The sequence below is a fragment of the Moschus berezovskii genome, chromosome 24 (assembly GCF_049115385.1).
Source record: "Moschus berezovskii isolate FMDL1 chromosome 24, NW_MosBer_1.0, whole genome shotgun sequence".
NCBI classification, from domain to species: Eukaryota; Metazoa; Chordata; class Mammalia; order Artiodactyla; family Moschidae; genus Moschus; species Moschus berezovskii.
The window spans coordinates 1,852,655-1,876,596 of NC_142483.1; the positions used below are offsets into that span (position 1 = coordinate 1,852,655).

A 23,942-nucleotide genomic window follows, 5' to 3' on the forward strand; every position below is an offset into this window, starting at 1 on the left:
AGGAGCCCGCGGCCCGGCACGCCCGCCCTCGGCGCGTTTCTGAGGCCGCCCGCGCGGGCTCCGGGGCGGGCGCCACGCGCCTCCGCGGAAAGCGCGGAGGGCAGGGAGGCCGCGCGCCGCCTACCTTCTGGATCCTGCCCAGGAAGAGCTCCTTGGCGAAAGCTCGGCTCGGCGGACTGGTGAGCAGCGCGCGCCGGCTCACGGTGAAGGCCGCGGGCACGCGGCAGAAGCGCGCGGCCACCGAGCACAACAAGAGCCCACAGCCGCTCATGCTGCCCGCCGAGCCGCGCCCGCAGCCGCCGCCGCAGCCTCCCCGGCGCCCCAGTCACCGCCCGCCCGCCTCGCGCCGCCGATGACGCCATCCGCCCGCGCCGCGCCCGCCCCGCCCCCGCCGCCAATGCGCCTGCGCGGCCTCGGGCTCGCGCCCCGGGCGGCCCGCTGATTGGACAGCGGCGGCGGGGGGCGGGGCACCGCGGTCAAACCCCCGCGGTCTCTTAGGACGCGGTCAGTCACCGGCTGGGGCGGCCGGGACCTGGTGTGGCCGCGCGGGCTTTCCCTGGCGGTCTCGCGGTTAAGACGCTTCCTGCCAACGCAGAGGACGTGGGTTAGTAGATCGCTGGAAGACGCCCCCAGACACACATGCCTAGGGGCCGCTGAGGCACAACCGCCGAGCCGCAGCTACTGAAGCCCCGCGCCCGGCACCCAGTGCCCCACAAGGGAGGCCACCGCACTGGGAAGGCCCGGCACGCAAGGAAGGGCAGCCCCCGCTCTCCCAGCTAGAGAAGGTTTTCAAGAGAACGGAGGTTCAGCACAGCCAAACAAGTAACACAACAGTAATACGAAACAATGTTTTAAACAGAAATAAATTGAAAACCATTTTAAAAGCGGAGATGGGGGACAGTCACGATATTGGTCATCTCTGAAGGGCGTGCACATACGGGTTACAGTCCTGGTTTGAAGTCAATGGTCTATTCACGAGGATTCCTTGGGTTTTGCTTCACAGCTTACGTGGATGTCACACATTTGGGAGACGGAGGAAAAGGAAAGGGGTAATGCACCAGAAAGAAGCCTGGACAAGACCCTGTAGTTACTCCGTCCCTGGAAAACGCCAGCCTGAAGGTGGGAGAGAGACAGGACAGGGAAGAGGGGCACCCCACACACACCCAGCAATGCTCTGAAGGCCTTTCTCACATTGGAAAGGCTTTCTGCCTCCATCAGAACTCAAAGAACAAGCAGAAGTGCTTTCATCTTAACGTGCTGTGCCTGGCCCAGGAAAAGGGGCTTGTGTGGGTAAACACTTGATGATCAAGCCACACTCTTCGGGAGGGACTCCAACCCACTGTCATTTAAACTGAAACCACACAACTGGTGTCAGGACTTACTGAAGCTCAGGTTCACAGAAGTCCGGTCACAGAAGGAAATCAATGAGAGGTAAAGAGCGAGTCTGTTAGCATGGGACATTTGTGAGAGATGCAGGCGGACTAGCAGGGGAACACAGCCCCGAGAAACGGGAGGGCTCCATCTTCATCATCTAAGAAAAAGAGGAGGGAAGACAACCCTCCTCCTCATTGTTGGGCAGCCATCAGGGCTTAGCATCATTAGTTCCTCCTTAGAGTCCACATGGTCTAACTGGGACTGTCCTGGCACTATTTAAATCATATCTATATTAGCAAAAGTGTGGTAACATAGTCTAAAATGTGGCAATTCATCTCAGGTCTCAGCAGAATGTCCCCTTTCATCTAGTTTCTTTCCCCCTTCACCTGTATTTCTGTCTCGGCTGAATGCAAAAATGCTACTCTTAAAGGAACATTAACTCTAACTCTTCATGGAACAAGATTCAGATCCTGTATCTTCTTTCTTGTGTTTTAACTCTCAGGGTGTGTGGCTTGAGTGTGCCTGGCGCTTGGATGCACTAGATCTTTCTCCAAAGTAATGTAGATTTTTGTTAGGTTACTGGATTCTTTTCTTGAGTGGTTATTAGCTTGTAACAGTCTCCCCAACTCCCTTAAAATTCTGTCTTTAATCCTCTAGTGAGATTTCTAAACTGACTATCCTACTCTGTCCTTATCAGTGACATACCATCAGGGGGGAAAAAAGAGTTCAGCAAGATTCTTGGTTGCAAAATACCTGTCCTTGCAGGCACCTTCTGCAGTGTGTCGTCTATGTTTGCCTTTAACCCGTGAAGCCTTGTCACTTGGTTTCTTCATAGCGGTCAATATTTGCCAGCGTCAGCATTCAGCTTCTCAAGAAGGCATTTGGTAATGACGGCCTGTGAACCACCTCTGCAGGTGAGACAAGCAAACAACAAAAGGGACACGGCTGGCTTTTAACTTTGAGCTGGTGAACACCGGGGCCAAAAAAAAAGGGAGTCTAATCAATCAAGTTATCCAGTAATTTAGCTGGATCCTCCCTGAATTAACCAAGTGAGAAATTCAGTTTCCAAAATAAAAATTAGAAAAAAATTGAGGCATGATTTCTCCGTACTCTAATAGCATGCACACTGGGAAATGTTTTGGCCCACCACTGTTTTTGCCAGTGTCTAAATTCAGTTTTCCCACCTGTAAAAATGAATATCATGTCACTTACCTCACAGGATTCTCGTGAGGAATAGCTAAATCCATATGACAGCATCTACCACAGTAAATGATCACTGTTTTCCTTGTAATAATATAAAAATTAAAAACTGGAGGAGAAGGAAATGGCAACCCACTCCAGTACTCTTGCCTGGTAAATCTCATGGATGGAGGAGCCTGGTAGGCTGCAGTCCGTGGGGTCGCTAAGAGTAGGACATGACTGAGCGACTTCACTTTTAGTTTTCACTTTCATGCATTGGAGAAGGAAATGGCAACCCACTTCAGTGTTCCTGCCTGGAGAATCCCAGGGATGGGGGAGCCTGGTGGGCTGCTGTCTCTGGGGTCGTGCAGAGTTGGACACGACTGAAGCAACTTAGCAGCAGCAGCAGTCCTGTGTAATAGAGACCTCATATACAGGCAGGCTGATTGTGGCTTTGACTTCATCATCCCCAATAGGATACGTATGTACATTGAATTCAAGGTTTATTTTGATTGATTTCTGTTTGTGTGCAAAACATGTTACAGTTTGAAGTCTACTGAAAAGAAATATTTATTTGCATATGTAAGTCTATTATGGACCGGCGGCCGAGAGGAGCTACCCCACGTCCAACAGGCGGTGGCTGCGCGGGCGCAGGAGGGCCGAGAGGAGCTACTCCGCGTTCAAGGTCAGGAGGGGCGGCCTCGAGGAGATACCCCTTGTCCAAGGTAAGGTACAGCGGCTGCACTTTGCTGGAGCGGCTGTGAAGAGATTTTCCACGACCAAGGTAAGAGAAACCCAAATAAGACGGTAGGTATTGCTAGGGGGCACCAGAGGGCGGACAGACTGAAATCATAATCACAGGAAACTAGCCAATCTGATCACATGGACCACAGCCGAATGTGGTCCACTGGAGAAGGGAATGGCAAACCACTTCAGTATACTTGCCTTGAGAACCCCATGAACAGTAACAAAGGGCAAAATGATAGGATACTGAATGAGGAATTCCCCAGGTCAGTAGGTGCCCAGTATGCTACTGGAGCTCAGTGGAGAAATAACTATAGAAGGAATAAAGGGATGGAGCAAAAGCAAAACCAGTACCCAGTTGTGGATGCGACGAGTTGACTCACTGGAAAAGACTCTGATGCTGGGAAAGGTTGGGGGCGGGAGGAGAAGGGGACGACGGAGAATGAGATGGCTGGATGGCATCACCGACTCGATGGACATGAGTTTGAGTGAACTCCGGGAGTTGGTGATGGACAGGGAGGCCTGGCGTGCTGTGATTCATGGGGTCGCGGAGAGTCGGACACGACTGAGCGACTGAACTGAACTGAACTGAACTGAAGTCTATTATGAATAAATATTAATAATTCCTGGCAAAAAAAAAATAAAAATAAAAACTGGGCACACACTCAAGTATTCCATCTTATACTTGAGTATTAGCCTTTGAGAAATAGGACGTCATTTGTAAACAGTTTCCTTTAGACATAGAATTTCCACGGTTTGTATTTAAAACACTCTCTATGTATTTAAAACACTCACCATGGACATATCTCTACGATCATGTCATAACTGGTTCCCATACACAGCGTATCAGCAAACAACCTGGCACTGTCAAACGGCCATGGAGTTGGTCTTAGCACACCAGGATGCTTGACTCTGGACCTCTGTGCATCGTCTGAGTAGGAAACTATGCCCTCCCTCCTCGGCATGAAAGCCACACAATGGGAAGGTCGTGGAGAGGCTCACTAACACAGAACAGGAGAGAAAGAGGCGGCCTTGTCTCCTGTCCCAAGGCTGCAAGGGCAATAGCCGGTCCTGGCAGAGTCCAGTCAAGTTCCGCCCTCAGCGCCCTAGCGACGGGCTCACAGGTGAGCTGTGCACAGGCATGCCCAGTGCCATCTCCTGCTGAGAGAGAAGCTGGCCGACGCCTCACTGTCCTAACATCCAAAGTCTGCGTGAAGAGACGTGTCCTGCAGAGGGTACTTTGTCTCACAGATTATGTCATCCCTGGTACTTCCTTCCCTTTCAGATGCATATCTGTCCCCTTTATCATGGGAACATGGAAGTCACTGGCTTGTTGAAAGCCACAAAGGTGATGAGGTATTGTTGGTTGAATTGTGTCCGCCCCCCACCACCAAGATTTATTACTTGAAATCCTAACCCCAGTCCCTCACAACGTGACCTTCCCTGAAAAGAGGGTTTCCAATGGCATTCCGCTGCAGATGTGTAATGAGCTAACTTGGGAAGAGGTCATAGTGGGGTGGGGTGGATCCCTACTCCAACATGACCGGTGCCCTTGGAAGCAGGAGAAATGTGGACACAGACATGTACCCAGGGGGATGTTGTGTGTGGAGGTGAAAACGGAGCTCAAGATAATGCTTCTACAAGCCAAGGAAGGCTAAGAGGGCCAGTCAACCCCAGAAGCTGAGAGCAAGGCCTGGATCAGCTTCTCAGCCCTCATGAGGAACCAATCCTGCCAACACCGTGACCTTGGACTTTTAGCCCCCGCAAATATGAGCCGATTGATCGCCTAAGCTCCTCAGTCTGTGGTTCTTTGTTAGAGCAGCCTGGCAGACTCAGCCAGGAGGACGTGAGGCTCTGGGCACATAGAACTGAACAGGGCCCTAAAGTGATGCCAGGGCCGGGCAGTCTCAGAGCCAACATACCCCGAGCTCCGGCTGTGGTCTGGAATCCGTATGACTTCCTCCCAATCTTAGGAGACCGGAGTTGAAGAATGAGCAGTCATTCTCTGCTGCCTCCTCTTCCACCGGCTGGAAGCAGAGAACTCTGCCCTCGGTTGGCAGGACGAGGCAGGAGGAGCCTAGCCTCTTCCAGTATTGGTCTTTTCCTCCAGAAGAGGGAGGCCAGCCACAGGAGGCTGTGGGGCTGCAGCCCATGGAGTTGAGAAAGAGTCGGACGCAACCGAGCACCCACGCACATGCTGGCAAGACTTGGAGGCAAATAGAGATCTCTGGCTCTGACCTCTCTCACTCCTGTTACTGGCTGATCCGAAATCGGACGAAATCATTCTGATGGAGGTTGGAAGCCCCATCACGCCTTGCTCTCCCTCTCCGCCTCTGCCAGCTCCATGGGCGGGGGGGACACACCCTGAGGTCCAGGTTGCACTGAGGGCCCAGCACAGCCCTTGGCACTCAGGTGCCCAGTTCTCAGGGGCTCTGCTCCATCCGTCCTACGCATGACCGTCAGTCTGAACGTGTTGGACGGACTCGTCTAAGTCCTCCCTGGTGATGTGTCCTCACCAATCCGCATCCTCCCCTTCCTCCTCCACCAGGCAAGCTGCAGCCTATTCCAGAATCTCAGTTTCAACACCTACCAAATGATAAAATCAACACAAACATGGATTCCTATGCAAATTTAGTGGGCTAATGTTTAATTCTCCTCCCACTCCACACACTGTGAATTTCAGGGTCTAGCAACCCTGGGAGAGGGGGTTAAATAAAAGTCTAGACTTCACAGGTGGCTCAGTAGGTAAAGAATCCACCTGCAAGGCACTCCAGTATTCTTGCCTGGAAAATCCCATGGACAGAGGAGCCTGGTGGGCTATAGTCCATGTGGCCGCAAAAGAGATCGACACAACCTAGCCACTAAAGAACAACAAGAAGATCTAAAAACAGAGGCTCTTCAGTTTAAACTTGGTCACAGTGATAACAGTCTTTCAAAATCTCAGAAGAGTTGAAACAGTAACAGCATCAGCAATGACAAAACAACACACCTTTGCTTTTCCCTTGTGTTTCAAAAGTCAAAATAGCCTAAGATCCAACCAAGCGTGTGTTCCCCCACTATTATGGAATGAAAAGCATGTTAAGATAACACAAATGCTCTGTTGAAACCACCAGAATTTGCAAAGCAACTGCTGCAATGTAAGAGCCAAATAAGTTTATTAACTCACCGGGGCCTTACCTGTTTGCACAAAAGCCAGCAGAGCCTGAAATCTTATCTGAAGATGGCCAGGTGGCAAAGCCAGCATCTTTAATGCGTGGGAAATGCCCTAGAAGACGATGCAATGAGGGATTTATTGCAGACTATTCCTCTTGCAACTCGAACAAATAACTCCCAGGAAACATACTTGGGGAAGCACAGTCCCTCACCCTGACATCTGCACAAGCGGAACCCTAGCCCACCACGAGGTCTGGTAGGGTCATTGTTAGGAACCGCTGCAGCCAGTCTCTGGCCAGAAAACCCTGGGGCTCTAGCAAAGGCTTCTGGCATCAGCACTATCATTTGTTTGAAATCAACAACATTTTTTTGTAATCCTTCAAGCCAGCGACTGTGAGACTGCAGACCGGGTAATGGAGCATGATGGGGGTGGGTGGGGGTATGGAAATTCATCTTAATGGTTCACCCACTGAGCTGGGGAGGTAGAGGCAGCTCAGGCCCCAAGCCAGTCCCTGCATTTTAAAAAGCGTTCAATGCTCATTCAGCAGGAGCTGATAAAGAACAGACTTGGCTTGCCATTAAAGCTCAATATAAACACCTAGCAGGCTACACTGTGACTTCCCAGGTAGAGACAATCAGTTGTGTTCTCTGCATCCCTTCCGTATTTCTACCCTGCCTGCCTCCAAGAAGGGCCTGGCCTGTAGATTCACACACCGTCCTGAGAATGAAGTGAAAAAATCCTCTCTCTTTTGTAAATGCCGATTACAGGACCGTGGAGAGTTGGCACTAAGTCAAAAGTCACTGCTTATTGACGTGTCTGTTCTCTTTCAAGGAAAAATTGCTCCTCTTAGTTACTTCATAGAACTTGGTGTTCACATGAATTCATTTTCCCCCCAGTTCTAATTTGTAGGAGAAATAACCAAATGAAACTCACCTAAGTACCTCATTTTATATTTTTCGCTGTGTGTGTGGGTTCAGTTGTGTCCAACTCTTTGTAACCCCGTGGACTGAAGCCCATCAGGCTCCTCTGTCCATGGAATTCTCCCGGTAAGAACCCTGGAGTGGGTTGCCATTTTCTTCTCCAGGGGAATCTTCCCCACCCAGGGATCGAACCTGTGTCTCCCGCATTGGCACTGAGCCACCAGGGAAGCATTTTCCCCAGTAGTGTACTGTAATTAATAGTTATTGTTTTTTCTTTTTCTCCTGAAGACCCAGTGTTCTCACTGGCCAGACTGTAGTAAGTGCCCAGCACTTCCCTACAAACAGCTCCCCTTCTGGGTGCTGACCGCAGTGGGCTTTCAAGACATCTAGTCCAGATCTGGGACCAGACTCTAGGTTACAAGGAAAGGATCATTTGGGGTGCCGTTTACTAAGATGTACGCCCTAGAATGAGGGATGGTCCCCAAACGTGGATGAGTGAGGACTCCGTGAGTTGGACGCGAAGTCCACTTAAGTGTATGAATCCAGCTTGTGAGATAAAGCAGCCTCTGGTCACCAACACTTCTTCTGTAGGTAGAAGAATGTTTCAGGGCATAAACGTTCCCCATATATTCCAGTTGTAATGTGTTAGCTCCTCACGGGTGTTAAAGATAATGAGCTTAGCTTGATTTCCAGAAGCGCAAGATGGGATTTTAAAGGCAAAGTGAGAAGGCAGACCATGGGGTGAAGGATGGCTTTCAGACCCAAAGCTGATGCCAGGGTATTTCTCCTTTAAAACACTTCCTGGTGATGGCTTTGACACCAGGTTAGACTACAGGCTCTAAAGGAATACTACTGTGACCAAGAAGGACCCTCTGGGGTCCATGCCGTCCATGGGGGGTGTCACAAAGAGTCAGACACAACCAACCGACTGAACAGCCACAAAAAGGACCCTCTGGGGTCTTTCTAGAACAGGACTCTCCCCCATGCCCTCTGCCCGCCTTTTGTCTGTAGAAAAATCTTAGTCAAAAAATACATTTAAGCGGAAAGTGAGAAGTTGAAGCAAGAAAGGAAGACAATCAAGCAAGACAAAATAATAATAGTTTAGCCATTAAACAAAGTCAAGGACCTTTAGTTCCTCCTCAAAGGCTTTAGAGGGGCTTCCCTGATGGCTCAGCAGGTGAAGAATCCACCTGCGGTGCAGGAGATGCAGGAGACACTGGTTTGATCCCTGGCTCAGGAAGATCCCCTGGAGGAGGATAAATGACAACCCACTCCAGTGTTCTTGCCTGGAGAATCCCATGGACAGAGGAGCCTGGCGGCTACAGTCCACGGGGTCACAGAGAGTTGGACACAACTGCACATGTGGCAATAGATGACACTCTGAGCCACGTTCTCTGAGCCTTTCTGCAGATCTTGAAACCCCCGCCAGGGGGGAGGATTTAACTGCCTGCTGCCCACAAGCACGCAGACCACAGACCGGCTGGAACCAGAAGGCTGATAATGCTAAATTCCGATGACCTCACCCCCAACCAATCAGAAGAATGTCCACAAGCAGATTGTACACCCCACGACCCCCCTCCCTCACCTTGTCTTTATAAACCTTTTCCTCAAAGCCTCGTGGGAGTTCAGGCCTTTTAAGCACTGGCTACCTGGACTCCTTGCTTGGCACCTGCAGTAAGAGCTGCATTTTCCTGTAAGGAGCCATCACCGCTGTCTTCACCCTCAGGCGGCAGCCCTTCTGGGGCCTCCAAAGGTGCGCATTCAGTGGCATTTCACCCACTCATTAGCAGTGACAGCCACTGTGCGCCTGGGCCTCCAGCACCCCTTTTCCCACGGGAAGCACTCAAGTCCAGGGCTGCCCACGCCAGCTCCCAATCCCCACCGTCATTGTGGGCTCCCTTCTGCTGCCTCCCCCGCCGTCCATTCTGCATCCATCAGAGTCCAGGGGACAGAAACCTCAGGGTCATTGACCAGGGGCGGTCTAATGCGAAGACTTTTAAACTATTTAGAGGGGGTTCAGTACCAAGGCTGCATACTGTCACCCCGCTTAATTAACTTGTATACAGAGTTCATCATGCGAAATGCAGGCTGGACGAAGCATAAGCTGGAATCAAGACTGCTGGGAGAAATAGCAGCGACCTCAGATACGCAGATGACACCACTCTAAAGACAGAAAGGGAAGAGTCTCTCGATGAAGGTGAAAGAGGAGAGTGAAAACTCAATATTCAAACATTCAAAAAACTCAGCTCATGGCATCCGGTCCCAAAACTTCATGGCAAACAGATGGGGAAACAGTGAAACAGTGTCAGACTTTATTTTGGGGGGCTCCAAAATCAATGCAGACAGTGGCTGCAGCCACAAAGTTAAGACGCTTGCTCCTTGGAAGAAAAGCTATGACAAACCTGGACAGCATATTAAAAAGCAGAGGCAGCACTTTGCCGACAAAGGTCCATACAGTCAAAGTTATGGTTTTCCCAGTAGTCATGTATGGATGTGAGAGTTGGACCATAAAGAAGGCCAAGCGCCAAAGAAATGATGCTTTGGAACTGTAGTGCTGGAGAAGACTCCTGAGAGTCCCTTGGACTGCAAGGAGATCAAACCAGTCAGTCCTAAAGGAGATCAACCGTGAACATTCACTAGAAGGACTGGTGCTAAAACTGAAGCTCCGGTCCTCTGTCCACCTGATGCGAAGAGCTGACTCACTGGAAAAAACCCTGATGCTGGGAAAGCCTGAGGGTAAGAGGAGAAGGGGTCGACAGACGATGAGAAGCTTAGATGGCGTCACCGACTCAATGGACACGAGTTTGAGCAGACTCAGGGAGACGGTGAACGACAAGGAGGCCCGGTGTGCTGCCGTCCCTGGGGTCACAAAGGGTCGGACTGAGCGACCGACCACACTGCTAACTATAAAGCAGATAGTCAACAGGGACCTACTGTACAGCACAGGGAACTCATTTTTTCTGTAATAACCTATATGGGAAAAGAGTCTGAATCGGGTTGCTGTACACTCAAACACAACAATGAAAACTATGCATGCGTGCTTAGTCGTCTCCAACTCTTTGCGACCCCATGTACTGTAGCCCGCCAGGCTCCTCTGTCCATGGAATTCTCCAGGCAAGAACACTGGAGTGGGTTGCCATTTCCTTCTCCAGGGGATCTTCCCACCTCAGGAACTGAGCCTGCGTCTCCTGCATTGCAAGTGGATCCTTCATCTGCTGAGCCACGGGGGAAGCCAAAGTCCAATATGAAAAAATTAAAAACAGAGAAAAAAAAAACCAACCCCACCACTACAGGAGAACACAGTCCGAAGTTGGTTGAATCTGGGGATGTGCAGGGCCAACTATAAACCATGGGTGGGGTAACCCCCACATCGTAGAGCTGACAACTGCGTGTTTGTTTCCATTTAATGCATCGGCAGATGCTTCCTACTGCTTTATTCATACTTGTGCTTTGGGTGTCTGTGGTTTTGTATTTATGCAGCTTTTACCAGGTTTAGAAAACAGTGCTAGAGTCATATCATAAAAAAGTTTTTCTAAGTTTTCCTTCCATTGCTGTGATCTGAAGCTGTCTGAGTAACATTGAGATTATCTGAAATCTGAAGGAAAGAGTCCCTCTAAGAAAGCAGTTGGACCTGGCACTGGGTCACTTCTATTTTTCTCTCTTATGGGGATTTGTGTTTTAAATCTCTGTCTCTCCAGGGGTCCATTTTGACTCATTATCAGTTTCATCTAGGTTTTTTTCAGATTTATTTCCACGGCGTTGTTCCAGGGAGCATTACTTTCAATTTTTTCCTTCATTGCAACAGCTTCTTCCCCATTGGCACGTCTTATTCAGCATGTTTTCCTTTCATGTTGATTTGGTTAGCTACAGGCCCGTCAACTCTGATTCTCTGGCAGCACCTTGTTTGAACAGGGCCCCCATCTTAGCTGCCCCTTCCTGTCCTTCGTGACCAGGCCTTCAGGAAACCTGCCTTTTTAAGGCACCCCTCTCCTCTGGAAGCAGGGTCTCTGCTGCTGCCCTGAGGGTGGTCTGCCCTCATGCGTGGGGCCTGAGTCGCCTTCACGCCGCCTCTGTTCTGCGTAGTCCTCCCTGGGTTCTGTGTTCCGGGGTCCAGGCAGCTCTGCTCGTCCAGGACGTTCACGCCCCCACTCACCGCTCACTGGAACCTGAGATGTTTGCGCTTTCCTGGTTACGCTGTCGGTCTGGGCTAGAGGCTTCACTTGTTCTTTTTCTGCCCCGTTCTCAGGATGTGGGAAGGGGTTCCAATTCCGGTGGCCTCCACGATCCTCTGGCATTTTTTATCCTAGAATGTCTTCTTTCCTATTAGTCCACAGCTGCTGACGCCTCCAGAGCTGCGGTCTCCACCTTCTGGGTTTAAATGGAGCTTCTCCCGTATGGGACACTGGTCACGTTGTGGAGGTAGGTGGGGAGTGTGGTCAGGAGTACAAGAATGTCTGGGAAACTCAGCCCAGGCTATCTTTCAGAGATGCACAGCACACATCATTTAAACCCCTAAAAGTCTCGAAGGGTCAGAATTGGGGGTAGAAACAAGCTCCTTCTCGGCAGACCTGCCCACGGCTGGCCCCTCTTTCTTGCAGACCCACTCTGAGATGGAAGATAGGGTGCGTTCCCGAGGCAGGTGAGGGCTGAATTGATTACACCTGACTGGAGGCAAATCGGGGGACGCATGGCCACTCTGGGCCACCAGGGTGGTGTCGTTGTCCACCCCAGGAGCTCTGCCCTAAAGTCAGACTCAGGCGCCCAACGCCCCCAGGCCCCACTGCCTACTGGGGCCACCACATCTGCTCAGGAACACTACAGTTTCCACCCACCTGTTCCCTATTCACCGAGACAACACTACCTGATGGCAAGCCCACCAGGGCCCGTCCATGTGAAGGGCTGGCATGTGAACATCACAGAGCGTTGCCTCTTCTGTAACATCAGGATATGTTGGGGAAAAAGGAAAGGCAACTTGCACGTGCACACCTCTGGGCTGTGCGCTGCGGTGCACGACAGAGCTCCACCGCTGCGGACGTCCGGGAAACCCAGCACAGGCTGCCTCGGAGAGGTTCACAGCATGGCATCGTTCTGAGAGGCTCTGCAGGGCTGATGGTTTAACTCTGTGTGATCCAGCGTCTCCTAGATGGTTTCCATGGTGACACTCTTTCTTCACAAGGGGCACGGAACAACAGACTGTTTGGGACAGACCCCTAAGGTCTGAACCGGGGAGCCACGCAACATGCCCAAAGAACAGGGCGGGGAGCGGGGACCCCAAGCCCTCAGGTGTGACTGTTGTGGGGAGCGGGATTGTGAGTGAACTCTCCCCGTGCTTGTTATGAGTCTACTTTTTCCAAACGCTCCGAATATTAAGCCATCTTTGATGAAGTTAAAACACAATGAGCAAAAGCCTCCAGCCCTCGCCCAGACCATTCCCTGAAGGGACCCAGCCGCGTCCCCCAGGTCTCTGACATCACTGTGAACCACCGAGGCGCATCACGCGTTAAGTTTCCTTCTTCCGCAATGGTACTCACCTGTTCATCCAACAAACATTTACGAAAGCCCTACTTCGTGCCACATGTTGTTGGGCTCCCAGTTGTGCAAGGACCTGACCCTGTCACACTTAGAGCAACCGATGATCATGCCCCCAAATATACAACGATGCAAACGCACTGCAGAGCAGGTAGTGGCTGAAGCCGGCTGCGGGAAATAGATGCCAGCTCAACAAAGGTGCGAGCATCACCCTACGTTTGGGGAACGGCAGGGGTCACGCTTGCACAGGCCCTGAAGCAAGCGGAACACGGCTTCCCTGGGTATCTGAAGGGCTAGCGCTGCTAGTGAAAGGTGACAGCGAGGGTGAAGCGGGGAGGGCAGGGGACAGACACGCAGTCCATGTCCAGAAGCTTCTGCAGGTTTATTTTGAATCCTGAGGGCAGCGGGAAGTCTTTGACGTGACTTCAAGCAGGCAGCACCTTTAGAAGACTCCCCTGGTGGCGGTGCAGAGGGGCTGAGGGGCCCACCGTGGCGGCCGGGAGCCCAGGTACCGGGCTCTAGCCCAGTGGACAAGCCTGAGGGCAGGTGAGCCGTGAAGGGGCAAGGGAGGTCAAAGTCAAAAGGGCTTGGTGGCAGCACAGACTTGGGGTCAGGACGAGACGGGCGTCCAGAACACTCCCGAGCTCTAATCTGCACCCCTCGCGGGGATGCTGTTCACCAATGGAGTGGGGCGGTGGGGGGCAGCTCTGTGTGAGGTCATGGATTTGGTCCTGGACAAAGTGTTTGAGGTGCTACTGGAGGACCCCAGGGAGGTAGGTGTTGAGAGGAGAGCTCTGGGCTGGAGATTTGAACCCAGGGATTTCTCCAGGAAAACAGAGGGCGGGCTGTGTGCCGAGAGGAGGAAGGGAGACGGCTTTCTGGGACCCCTAGGCCAGCACTCAAGGCTCCGGGGAGGGGCGTCAGCCAGCCGAGAGACAGAGGAGGTGTGCCCGCACCGGCCCCTGCCGCTCCCGAGACGAAGGCGAGACTAGAACCAAAGATGCCACGTGTTCCACCACGGGGCCTGTGAACAGTGTTGAAAGCCACTGAGAGATCAAGCAAAACGCGAGCTACAGAGCACGGCCAGTGAGCAGGAACTGCTCTCGGAGGAGTCCCACCGCGTCCTCTGTGTCCCCAGCTCGACTCTCAGGGGCAGGAGCTGCAGACGGCTGACAGCTCACACACCCTCAGGTCAGCCAGTGGTTGTGCCGTGACCCTGCCCCTGTCAACCAGCGGTGCGCTTTCAGAAGCATCTTGACTGCAGCGGTCCTGGGTGGGGCACTGTGCACAGAGAAGCCGGCTGCAGGCACCCTCTGCCCCGGGAGCCCGCCGTCTGTCCCAGGGAGACAAACCTGAAACTGCCGCGCTGGCTGAGTGGCAGGCAGTGGCTGCTCTGTGCGAGGTGCCATCACAGGCTGAAGGATCTCTGCGAACTCCGGGAACCCCCCCAACCCAGGGCTGCCATCTAGTTGCAGAAACGTGGAAACGCCTTCCCATGGGAACTCCCCTCTCTATGGAGGGCAGGCCCCCGCCGATTGTGGCCACTGACAGGAACCTCTGGCACTCCCCGCAAATTAGATGAACGGGTTTTACCTCGTTTTGTATGTAGTGAAGCTTTCAAGGCGGGTATTCTTTGGAGCTGATCTGGGTTTAAGGAAAGGAGAAACAGTCCCAGCCAAGAACATTCCCGCAGAATCCCTGCTTCCAGAACAGAATCCACCTTCCTAGCTTCCAGGTCATGTTACCCATTGCGTGATGGGGGCTGGGCCCTTGGGTGTCTTTCTGCCCACAAGTCACCCCCCCGTCCAGCCCCACGCTTCATAGGGCCCATCTCCTCTTAACTCAATGACAGCATAAAATTTCGTTCAAACCTGCTAGAAATTATAAATACCCTGGGAATCTTCTACCAGTGCCTACGTTGCGACGAGTACCTTTTAGTGGTCTGTCAGCATCCTCAAATTCGCGTCTTCCCAGAGGCTGCAGCCCACCGCGCTCACGACCAGGGCTGGGCCACCTCGCCACCTGGGGATCCCTGTGTCCGGCCAACGGGGAAACGGCCGGTCTTCCCAGAAAAAGTGAGAATGACAGTGTTTCTAAGGATTTATTTGCTTTCTCCACACTGATCACAGCTATGGTTTTATATCAGTAGAGTCTGTTACTTACAAAGAGAACACAGAGGGAAACAAAACCACTCCTGTCTCCCCAGAGTTACACGGTGGGTACTGGGCTTCCCGTGAGCCAGGGGGCCCCTGAGGTCTCAACAGCCTCCACTCAAATCCTGGTTCTAACTGTGGGAGACAAATCGAAGGTGAGTGACAGTGCCCCAGAGGAGACGGTGTGGCCCGAGTGTGCCGTGTGACCGCAAGGGGGGGTCACATGGAGATCAGGCCCCCCGCCCCCATTCCAGCCCCACGCCGACTCACTCTGTAACCTGCTTCCTGGATCATTGTTGCCGTGTTTAAGATACTTACGGAAGCACTCGTTATTCAGGCAGGGAGGGCGGTGGTTTTACAGCGGACAGGAAGGTGCGTGCTTACCTGTGGCGACACGGCTTTGTGCGGTGCCGAGTCAGCATCTAGGATCATGTGTGCCACCCGATGTCACTTCAGCTCATCTTAAAACCAAGAGGCTCCTGGGGCATGCGGTGGGGGATGGAAAAATTGCTCTACACGGGACAACTGAGGATGTTTTTAAGTAAGAGGCCCACGTCATATTAGCATGAACTTTATTTTTACATTGTTATACAATCCATTCATAAACTTAAAAAAAATACAAATACATGACTTCATTGTTGTCCCAGAAAAGATGTTGGGTGATGGTACCAGCTTGCTTCCTCTAAGGGTCTCCTGCTGAGATAATCTGTGAGCGAAACGCCCCACGTGTGTCCTGACAGCGAGAATGGAGGACACGCGGCCTGGCAACGCCCCGCCTCCACCTGCTGTGCGGGTGGGTGGACCTTGGGGTGGGCTGGGGTCCCGAGAGAGACCACCAACTCATCAGGAACGTTTGCTTCCCCACGAGATCAGGGCGGCCCGGCTCCAGCCTCCTCCACGGAACAGTGTGCGTCCTGGGAATGCTCATCCCATGATATGTTTTTCCCTGAAACACACACGCTGATGAAACCTCACTGACTGGAACCCAGCCAGCAGAAAGCTGGAAGCACCCAGCCCTGTGGACCCAAAAGGTCAGAGGTGGGGGTTCTGAATGGCCCACCCTTCAGAGAGAAGGTGCCCTGGGCCCCAGTTCGACCCCGCTGGGCTCTGTCCCCATCAGTGACGGCCCTTTGGAAAGGAAGGCCTGCTGCCAGCCAGCATGCCTACATCTTTTCTGGAACAGCCTGGAGTTTACAGTTAGAGCCTACAACTGGTACAGACGGTGAAGAAAAGCCGACATATTTAATATGTTACCACTTTACTTCAACTATTTGTCAACAGGAACGCTGAGTTTTGCAAACACACGGTACACAGTGTGGCCTCGCGTGCCTGACGCCGGAGGACATGCAGTAGAAGCTGACTGCTCCCGGCCACGATGCAGCCCTTGAAACCGCAAGACAGGTCGCCTCGGGGGCCGGGCTCCGCGGGGTGACCAGGGAGTGTCGGCATCCGCGGCACTGGGGAGCCGCCCCCACCCCCAGCCCAGCCTGGCGCGGAACAGCCACGCCGGGCTTCCCATCTCTCTGACGGATGCCCAAGGGAGAAGGGCCACACGGACGGGAAGACAAACGCGGGCAGGTTACAGTCACGCTTCTTTCCAAAAAGAAAAAGAAAAGGCTCAACTCTCGATTGCTGCATTTGCTCTCTGCGGAGATTAAAAGTGCTCGGTTTGCAGAATTGCTGGTTTGGAGACCTGGATGATGCGGGGCGGGGGTGGGGTGGGGTGGGGTGGAGGGGGGTTGGCAGAGCCCCGGCCGCAGCCAGGGTGGGCTCCCCGGGGCTGTCCTGCCGCAGTCCAGGGCCCTGTGCCCGCGCAGTCCCGCGCCAGCTTCGCCCTTCCTGCAGGGGCTCCAGCCTGGCAGGGCCCGGGGGCGGTCCTCCGGTCCGCGGCCTAGGAGCACAGCACGGGCGGCTGCAGTGGCTCGAAGGGCTGCAACTACAAAGGACGGCCCGTGGGTGACGCCGGCCCGGGGGAGCAGATGGGGCCCCCACACACTGAAGCGATAGAGCACAGCGGGAGAGCCGGGCATGGCCCGGCGGGCAGCGGGGCGCGGGCCGGGCGCTCCTCGCTGGGCTTGGACTGGCCGCGGAGACGTAACATGGGGGGCGTGCGAGCACACGGCCACATGGAATCACGATGGTCACGGCCACCACTCAGAAAACAAAACGGGAAGCACACACACCGCCCTGGGTCGCTAAACGCTAAAAGCAGCAGCCTTCGGCTCTCCGGGAGTCTGCCTGCTGCGGCTGGAGACAGGATGAGGGGGCTATGGTGCTGGGGAGACGAGCATGAGTTGGTCGCTTTCATGTGGGAGATGGAACACCTCTCTGCCGGGTGTGGGGCGCCCGCGGAGGGCTCTGAATGAGTGTGCAGTAAACCGGATGCATACGAAAGAAATATGGATCATGGAAATTCACAGTTATTGCAGCCATTTAAAGTGTCTAAGAGTCTGGGTAACCAACAGTCCGGGACAACCAGTTCTGAACTAGTGCTCCCGAGTTGCTACGGTAGAGTTTACTGCATTTTTAAAATCTATTTGCTTACCTGAAATAACAGAGCAGTTATAATACTGATTACTTATGATAGTCATCTGTTAATAAAATAAGGATTTATACAAAGCAATATCGGACTTTGAAAACAGTTAGATGCTATGTTACTTGGCACAGTTAGTAGTGATCGCGTAAAGATTTCAGCCAGTCCTGGGGGTGGGGGAGTGGGGCGTCTCTTCTTACGAAAATATGGAAGTATCTGAGTCTGTCCCTAGCATTTAAATTTTTGGTCTAATCTCTCATACGTTTGTCTAAGGTTCTGTCTTCCTATCACGTAAGTGGGGCTCCTTGTAAAGTCTCTATTGCTAATTTTGTGGACTGAAATGTTTGCCTTTCACACACGAATACTACCTATACAGTATATATATATATGTATATATGTATTTATATATTTATATATTTATATTATATAAAGTTTACTTACGTATTTTCATCAACCATATCAGGTCTACTTAATTTTTGCCCATTGTCAATAAAAGAGCAATAATGCAGCAAGTTTTGGGTTGTGTGTTTGGTTCTGTCTCTGGTTTTTTGTGTCATCTCTTCTTTTCCTAGGCTGGGTCATCACCCCTAGGTACAATGAGGGAGCAGAGAGCTGGGAGCTGGGTGGGGATGGGGGCCGGGACTCGGTTCAACGTCTACTCGGCCGGCGGCACCGTTTCCGGGCTGGTGGTGGCCGAGGCCCACCTCTCGGGCTGAGGGGCGCCCCCGCCAACTCAAACCGGGGGCTGTGTTCCCTGTGACTCGAGCCCCGGGGCTCGGGGGTTCCGTCCAGGCCGGGGGGCGGAGGGGAGGTGCAAACAGAAGGTGCCCTGGGTCTGGTCTGGGGCTGCCGCCCCTGGGCGCACCTGTGTGATGTGCGCATGTTCCGGGGGGTCTGGGACCCCCCACCCAGGCTGTCTACACAATTGTGCTGATGCCGCTGGGCTTGGCCTTGCTGCTGGTGGGGGGCGGCGGGGCAGGGGGCTGCGCGTGGTGGTGTGCCGCGTGGCCCGCGGGCAGTGGCGGGTGGCCGTGCACGTGGGCCCCGTAGGTGGGGTGCCCCCCGTGGGGGCCATGGTGGTACTGGTGTGCGTGCTGGATGTGCTGCGGGGGGTGGTAGTGGTGGTGGTGGTGGTAGGGGGGCGGGTTCTGCTGCAGGTGGCAGTACTGGCCGTGGTGCCCATGCACTGGGCCTGCAAGGGGGCCCTCCACAGGCCCCTGGGGGTGGCTGGTCGCGGCGTGCGGCGGGTGGGGGGGCGGCTGGGGCGGGGCTGGGGGCAGGTGGGCCTGGGGAGGGGGCTTCCCTCTCTTACTCCCAAACAGGGAGCCCAGGAGGGAGGAGGAGTTGGGCATGGCCTGGTGTGGGCGAGATGGACAGTCTCGTGTTGATGGAGCTCTCCGGCGCATGTGAGGACTGCTAATGACGGACGCCTAAAAAGGAAATTCATAAAAACCAAAATTAAAAGAGCTTAAAGCACTCACAGCAGGATGATTCCTTAAAAAAAAAAGTTAAAAAGTTTCACCCACTGACTGCTAAGCCTTAGTTCAACATGCTGGCCGCAGAGGCCAGGCTGCGTGAGGCTGGACTCGGGGGCCACCTCCGGACACTGCCGTGCAGGTCAGCTGGGGGGGTGGCCCACAAGGGGGCCTTGGGGGAGAGACACGTGTGGGTAACACAGCCCTGCTGAGCACCTTGCCTGGGGGTGGCCCGCGCCTTCAGATCAGAACCAGAACCGTGTGCCTGCGGGTGTCTGTGAACGGTGTGTGCGGGGCGGGGTGGAGAGGGGCCCGCTCCCGCTGACACCCTGCCCTGAGCTCTCCTGGGTCCTCTCAGTGTCCAAGCGTGTGTGCTCTGCCTGGGGGTGTGCCGCGGTTTCTGGGGGAAGGGGAGTGCTGGGGGAGCCTCCCTTTGTGGGTGGGCACCACCCAGGCATCTCGCTGCAGCTACCTAACTACCTAACGCCAACCAAACACGGGAAAAGAGACAGAGAGGCCTGCAAGCTGAGCGGAGATGAGAACAGGAATGTCGAGATGGCTGGAGGATGAACGGAACCTCATGAAATCCACACTGAACTCCTCTCTCTCCCGGCTCTCCGCCCCCAAGCTGGCTGAGCAATTCCAAGGCGCCCTGACGGCAGACACACAGCAACCGAACCTCCAGGAAGGAGAAGCAATGGGGATGGCGGAGCGTGGAAGTCCGGGAGGGTGGGGCCGGCGGGAAGTGCGGGGAGCCGGGGTGTTAACCATGCTCAGGGGCTGCAGGGCGGGGGTTAAGCGGAGACTAAACCGCGACAGACAGACCCGGACCCGCCCCCATCGTTCCAGCCCCCACAAGCGGTGAGGGGTGCGGGCGCGTCTAGGTGGGCGGCATGCACGTGTCAGGCAGGCGGGGTAGATCTGGCCTCTGTGGAGGAGGAAAGGAAGAGAAAAAAAAAAGAAAAAAAAAAGACAAGAGGCAAAAACTGAGGACGGGAGGCGACACACGACAGCCAGCCGGACGGGCTCCTACTTACTTCCACATTGCTCTCTAGCGATCCCGCACTGCTGCGACGCCCTCGCTTCCCTGCCCAGAACATGCAATACCAGAGGTTAGACACGACACGGGCCGCGCTGCCACCCACCGCCCGGCAGAGCCGGGGGCGGGGCGCTGGCGACTTAAAAAGACAACGCTGTTCTTAAAAAGCGAAAAAAAAAAACAAGACAGACAAAAAGACAACAAAAAAAAATCTTTTCCAACCAGCCCAACTTTATCCCCCTCTCGTGGACCGGAAGGAAGCCTGAGGGGTGGGTGCCGGGGAGGGTGGGCCGGGGAACCCTCGGCCATCGCCCGTGGGGACAGGCCGACTCCTCCAGCAGCTGAAACGAGCCAAGCGTGGTCCTGCTCTGCCCTTCGGTGGATTTCACGGACGTATGTCGCACATACGCGCGTGCGCACACTCTGCCTGCTGCCTGCACAGCGCGGGGTCTCAGGAGACGAGCTCCAGGTCCCCTCTCTCTGGGGCCGTGTTTGCTTTGTGCAGTGTCTGGCCGGGGGCATGGATGAGCCCACAGACCAGCTCTTCCCCACTGTGGGCACCAGCCCCCCAGGATGCCACACACCTTCCTGGCCCTGAGCCCTCACTGACAGCGCCTCTGAGTGCCCCGCATGTGGCACGGGGCAGGCGTGGGATCCGCGTTGGCTGTGCCCGAGGAGGCTGAGTCTTCTTTGTGGTTCTAGAGGCCCAGAGCCCGCCCCACCCTCCACGGGCCCTCCAGACAACTTCTCCGGGGGTTCCTGCAGGATTCCAAGAGTGTCGGGTATGACGGTGCCCCAGCTTGAGGGCTCAGCTGCATCCAGCCTCCAGCCAGCTCTTGGGAGCAGAGAAGGGGCTCCAGATGTTCTTCTGGCTTCCACAAGCCCCACCGCATGGGACAGGTGCCCTCTGTCCATGCCGGGAGGAGACGGAGGCTCTGGCTGGTGGACTGAGTGACTTCGTTCCCATGGCAAGCAGTATACACCACGTCTGCCTGTCCACATGTGGCGGGAGACCTTGGCCACGCTGCCTCCAAGTTGGACCAGCCCAGGCACTCGGAAGACAGAAGGGGCGGCCTTGTGCCGTGGTGTGGCTCACGCCCCGACCTGCGCTGGGCGGACAGGGTGTGTCTGGACCCTTTGGGTTGAAACAGCGGCAGCTGCACATGTCGGCAACAGCAGGCAGAGGGGTTGTCCAGGGCCTGGGTCTTCACCTGCTGATCCCCAAACTTGAGTCCAGCTGGGAGCCTGGGGTCCCCTGAAGGCGGTGCCGGATCCCAACCTCAGAGCCCACAGGACTGGGCCGCACAGGGGATGTGGTGCTGAGGACCGCAGACAACTGCGTGGACACTGGCCCTCGTCCCCAGCTGAAGGTGACCTGTCCCTCCTCACCTTTTAGCAGGTGTGAGACGAGGGGCGAGCTCCCCTTCCTGCCTTGTCTCAGCACAGCAGCGCAGGGGCATGGGGCAGAAACAGAGTCCCCGGCCTCCAGAGGGGGCTCTGCAGAGGGAAGGGCGGCCCCTCCGGCACCCTGTGGACGCTCCGCCTGAGTACCCCCATCTGTGAACCAGGCCGGCCCTGCTCTGCCCTCCCGCCAGCCTGCTTCTCCCACCGGGACTGGGCCAGGCCTGGGCTTGGCGTGGAGGCATCGAAGACTGCCCCCCGGAGCCAGACCCCCTGCCCCGCGCGGGCCGAGACTCAGGAGGGCGCTGACTTGGGCGTCAGGAGGGACTCTGACTTTCTGAGAACTCATCTCTTCGACTTCGCAGGTCAGCAGCAGATACGGGATGTCCCTGCGCTTGTCTGCACTCCAGTCCCGGGCACGCCCATGGACACCTGGCCCCTGGAGACTACATGCAGGCGTGTGCACCCCATCTGCTGACGGAGGGGGAATGGCCAGGACAGCGCAGTCCCGGGGGCCCCCGTCTCGGAGCCCTGCACGAGCCTCAGGGAGCACCCCGTACTAGCCGATGTCTCTCGAGGGCCAGAGCAGGCCCGGTCAGCCTGGCCACGGCCAGCTCGGAAGCCCCACCTGGATGGACGGCTGGCATGGCTCTTCACAGTCTGCTGGCTTCTCAGGGCGGGACAGCAGGCCCTGTGGTCCTCTCAATGGTGAGGGTGACAACAGCTGGCACGCTGGGCCAGGCCCCCCCACCGACACTTTGCGGGCAGAGACTCTCCCAGACCCTGGGGGCAGCGCTCGTCCCCTCTGCAGCCAGGGGACGGAGGCCCAGAGGAGTGACTCAGCGTAGACCTGGAACCAAAGCCCCCAAATCGGCGTGCTGCATGGGCCCAGCGAGGCTCTGCCTGGAGACCCTTGGGATCCTTGATCGCGGGCTGGCATGGCTCTGGCGCCCCTGAAACGAGCAGTGGCCCCGGCGGAGGTGGAAGGGAGACCGCACGGACGGGGGCGGGACAGGGCCTCCCGGCTCAGCCGGGTAGGGGCTGTGCCCTCCTCTGGCTCTTGGCAAGCCGGCCGCCTGGGTCCTGCTGGGCTGTCAAACCACGCCTGCCTCCCGGGCCCCCGACGTTCACGGCGGGCTGAGGCCCTGTTGCTGGGGTCCTGGCTCTTGGACAGCTGGGTAGTCGCAGGTCTGGGGTAGCCGCTCTGGGAGCAAGGACGAGCTCCTGCTGGGCGTCACTGGCCCTCCGCCTGGGCCATCCCCTCCAAATCCCACTCGGCCAGGCACACAGGTGGGAACATCACTGCCTCGAAGCGCTCCTCCCTGACCCTGTCCAGTACAGGGCGCACGCCTGCGGCCTCTTCCAGGAGGTGGCCGACGCTGGCCTGTCTTCCTGTGGAGTTCGCGGGGGAGGGGCCTGTCCCAGGCGGTGACTGAAACACCCGCCAAACCTCACCTCCCACCGCTGGGAGCAGGCGGCTTCTTCCTGGGGACCCTCTTCGGCGTAGGGTCCAAGAACTCTGGTCCCCTGCAGTCCTTCTTGGCTGAGAATCCCCGACAGAAACCAGCCAGAGCTCAGAGCTTGGCCCCTCACACAGCCATGCACCAGGCTCTGTCTACAGAGAGCGGATGCCTGGGGTCCTGACCGTCAGCAGCCAGAGGAACTGGCCAGCTGCACTGAGGCCGCTCCTACCCGGGGGGCTGGACAAGGCCCCTAGAGGCCCGAGGTGGCCCCACTGCACAAACCCAAACACAGGCCTGGGCCCCAGCCTGCAGGGCCCCAGAGCAATTCGGTTACGTCTAGCTGGGTGTCACAAGCTGCGGGAAAACCAGTGGTTCTCAACCACAGCCACGCTGCCAGCCAGACTCTGCCCGCTCCCTGCTGAGGGCACCCGGCTATCTGAGGGGAGGTTCCCGATTGTGACTGAGGTGCTTTTGGCATCTAGTGGGCAGAGGCGTCCTGCACAGAGAGGCCCACAGGGCAGGGACGGTCTGGCCCAAGTCAGCAGAGCCGGGTTGAGAAGCCCTGCTTGACTCACGCTGGCCATGCACTTCGCATTTTCGTGATGAAAAGAAAACAAAAAAATGATGAGACAGAAGCAAAGAAAAAATCCAACTCAAAAGAAAAGAGGAAAAAAGGGGAAAACTTCTAAGGAATGAACATGCTGAAGGAAGGAAGCGCTGCTAGGTGGGGGGGACGGGACGCGGTCTCCAGCAGCTCTCTCTGGGGGCCCAGAGCTGGCCACACAGTGACGCCTGAGGCCGCTGGGCTGGGCTGGGCGAGTGCCTGGCGGGAGAGGGATTGCTGGGCCCCAGGGAAGGGGGGCGAGGCTGGTCTCAGCCCGAGAGGGTCTCCCCACAGCAAACCCAGGTCATGTCAGGCTCCCGGGGCCAGGGGCACAAGTTGAAGGTCCCAGGAGTCTACAGTGCTGGGATGGCCAC

The 23,942-nt window shown here is 55.4% G+C and overlaps 2 protein-coding genes across 16 annotated transcripts in view; both read right to left on the bottom strand.

Moving 5' to 3' along the window:
- Positions 1 to 353, bottom strand: part of ACAD9 (acyl-CoA dehydrogenase family member 9) — a 44,574-nt gene extending 44,221 nt beyond the window's left edge. For 3 of the 7 annotated variants that reach the window (XM_088831898.1, XM_088831897.1, XM_088831895.1), the window contains exon 1: positions 125 to 352. In XM_088831898.1, coding sequence (XP_088688024.1) covers positions 125 to 271 — 147 coding nt within the window. In that variant the 5' untranslated portion in view covers positions 272 to 352. Of the gene's footprint in view, positions 1 to 124 lie in introns of all 7 variants that reach the window. The other 4 variants (XM_055413464.2, XM_088831896.1, XR_016036244.1 and 1 more) reach the window with 3 other exon arrangements.
- A 15,255-nt stretch (positions 354 to 15,608) lies between these two features.
- Positions 15,609 to 23,942, bottom strand: part of LOC129547691 (IQ motif and SEC7 domain-containing protein 1) — a 142,529-nt gene continuing 134,195 nt past the window's right edge. For 5 of the 9 annotated variants that reach the window (XM_088831711.1, XM_088831709.1, XM_088831708.1 and 2 more), the window contains 3 exons: positions 20,099 to 20,148; positions 18,899 to 19,016; positions 15,609 to 16,989 (listed from right to left, as the gene is read on the bottom strand). In XM_088831711.1, the coding sequence (XP_088687837.1) occupies positions 16,328 to 16,989; positions 18,899 to 19,016; positions 20,099 to 20,148 (830 nt within the window). In that variant the 3' untranslated portion in view covers positions 15,609 to 16,327. Of the gene's footprint in view, positions 19,017 to 20,098; positions 20,149 to 23,942 lie in introns of all 9 variants that reach the window. The other 4 variants (XM_055413474.2, XM_088831712.1, XM_055413471.2 and 1 more) reach the window with 2 other exon arrangements.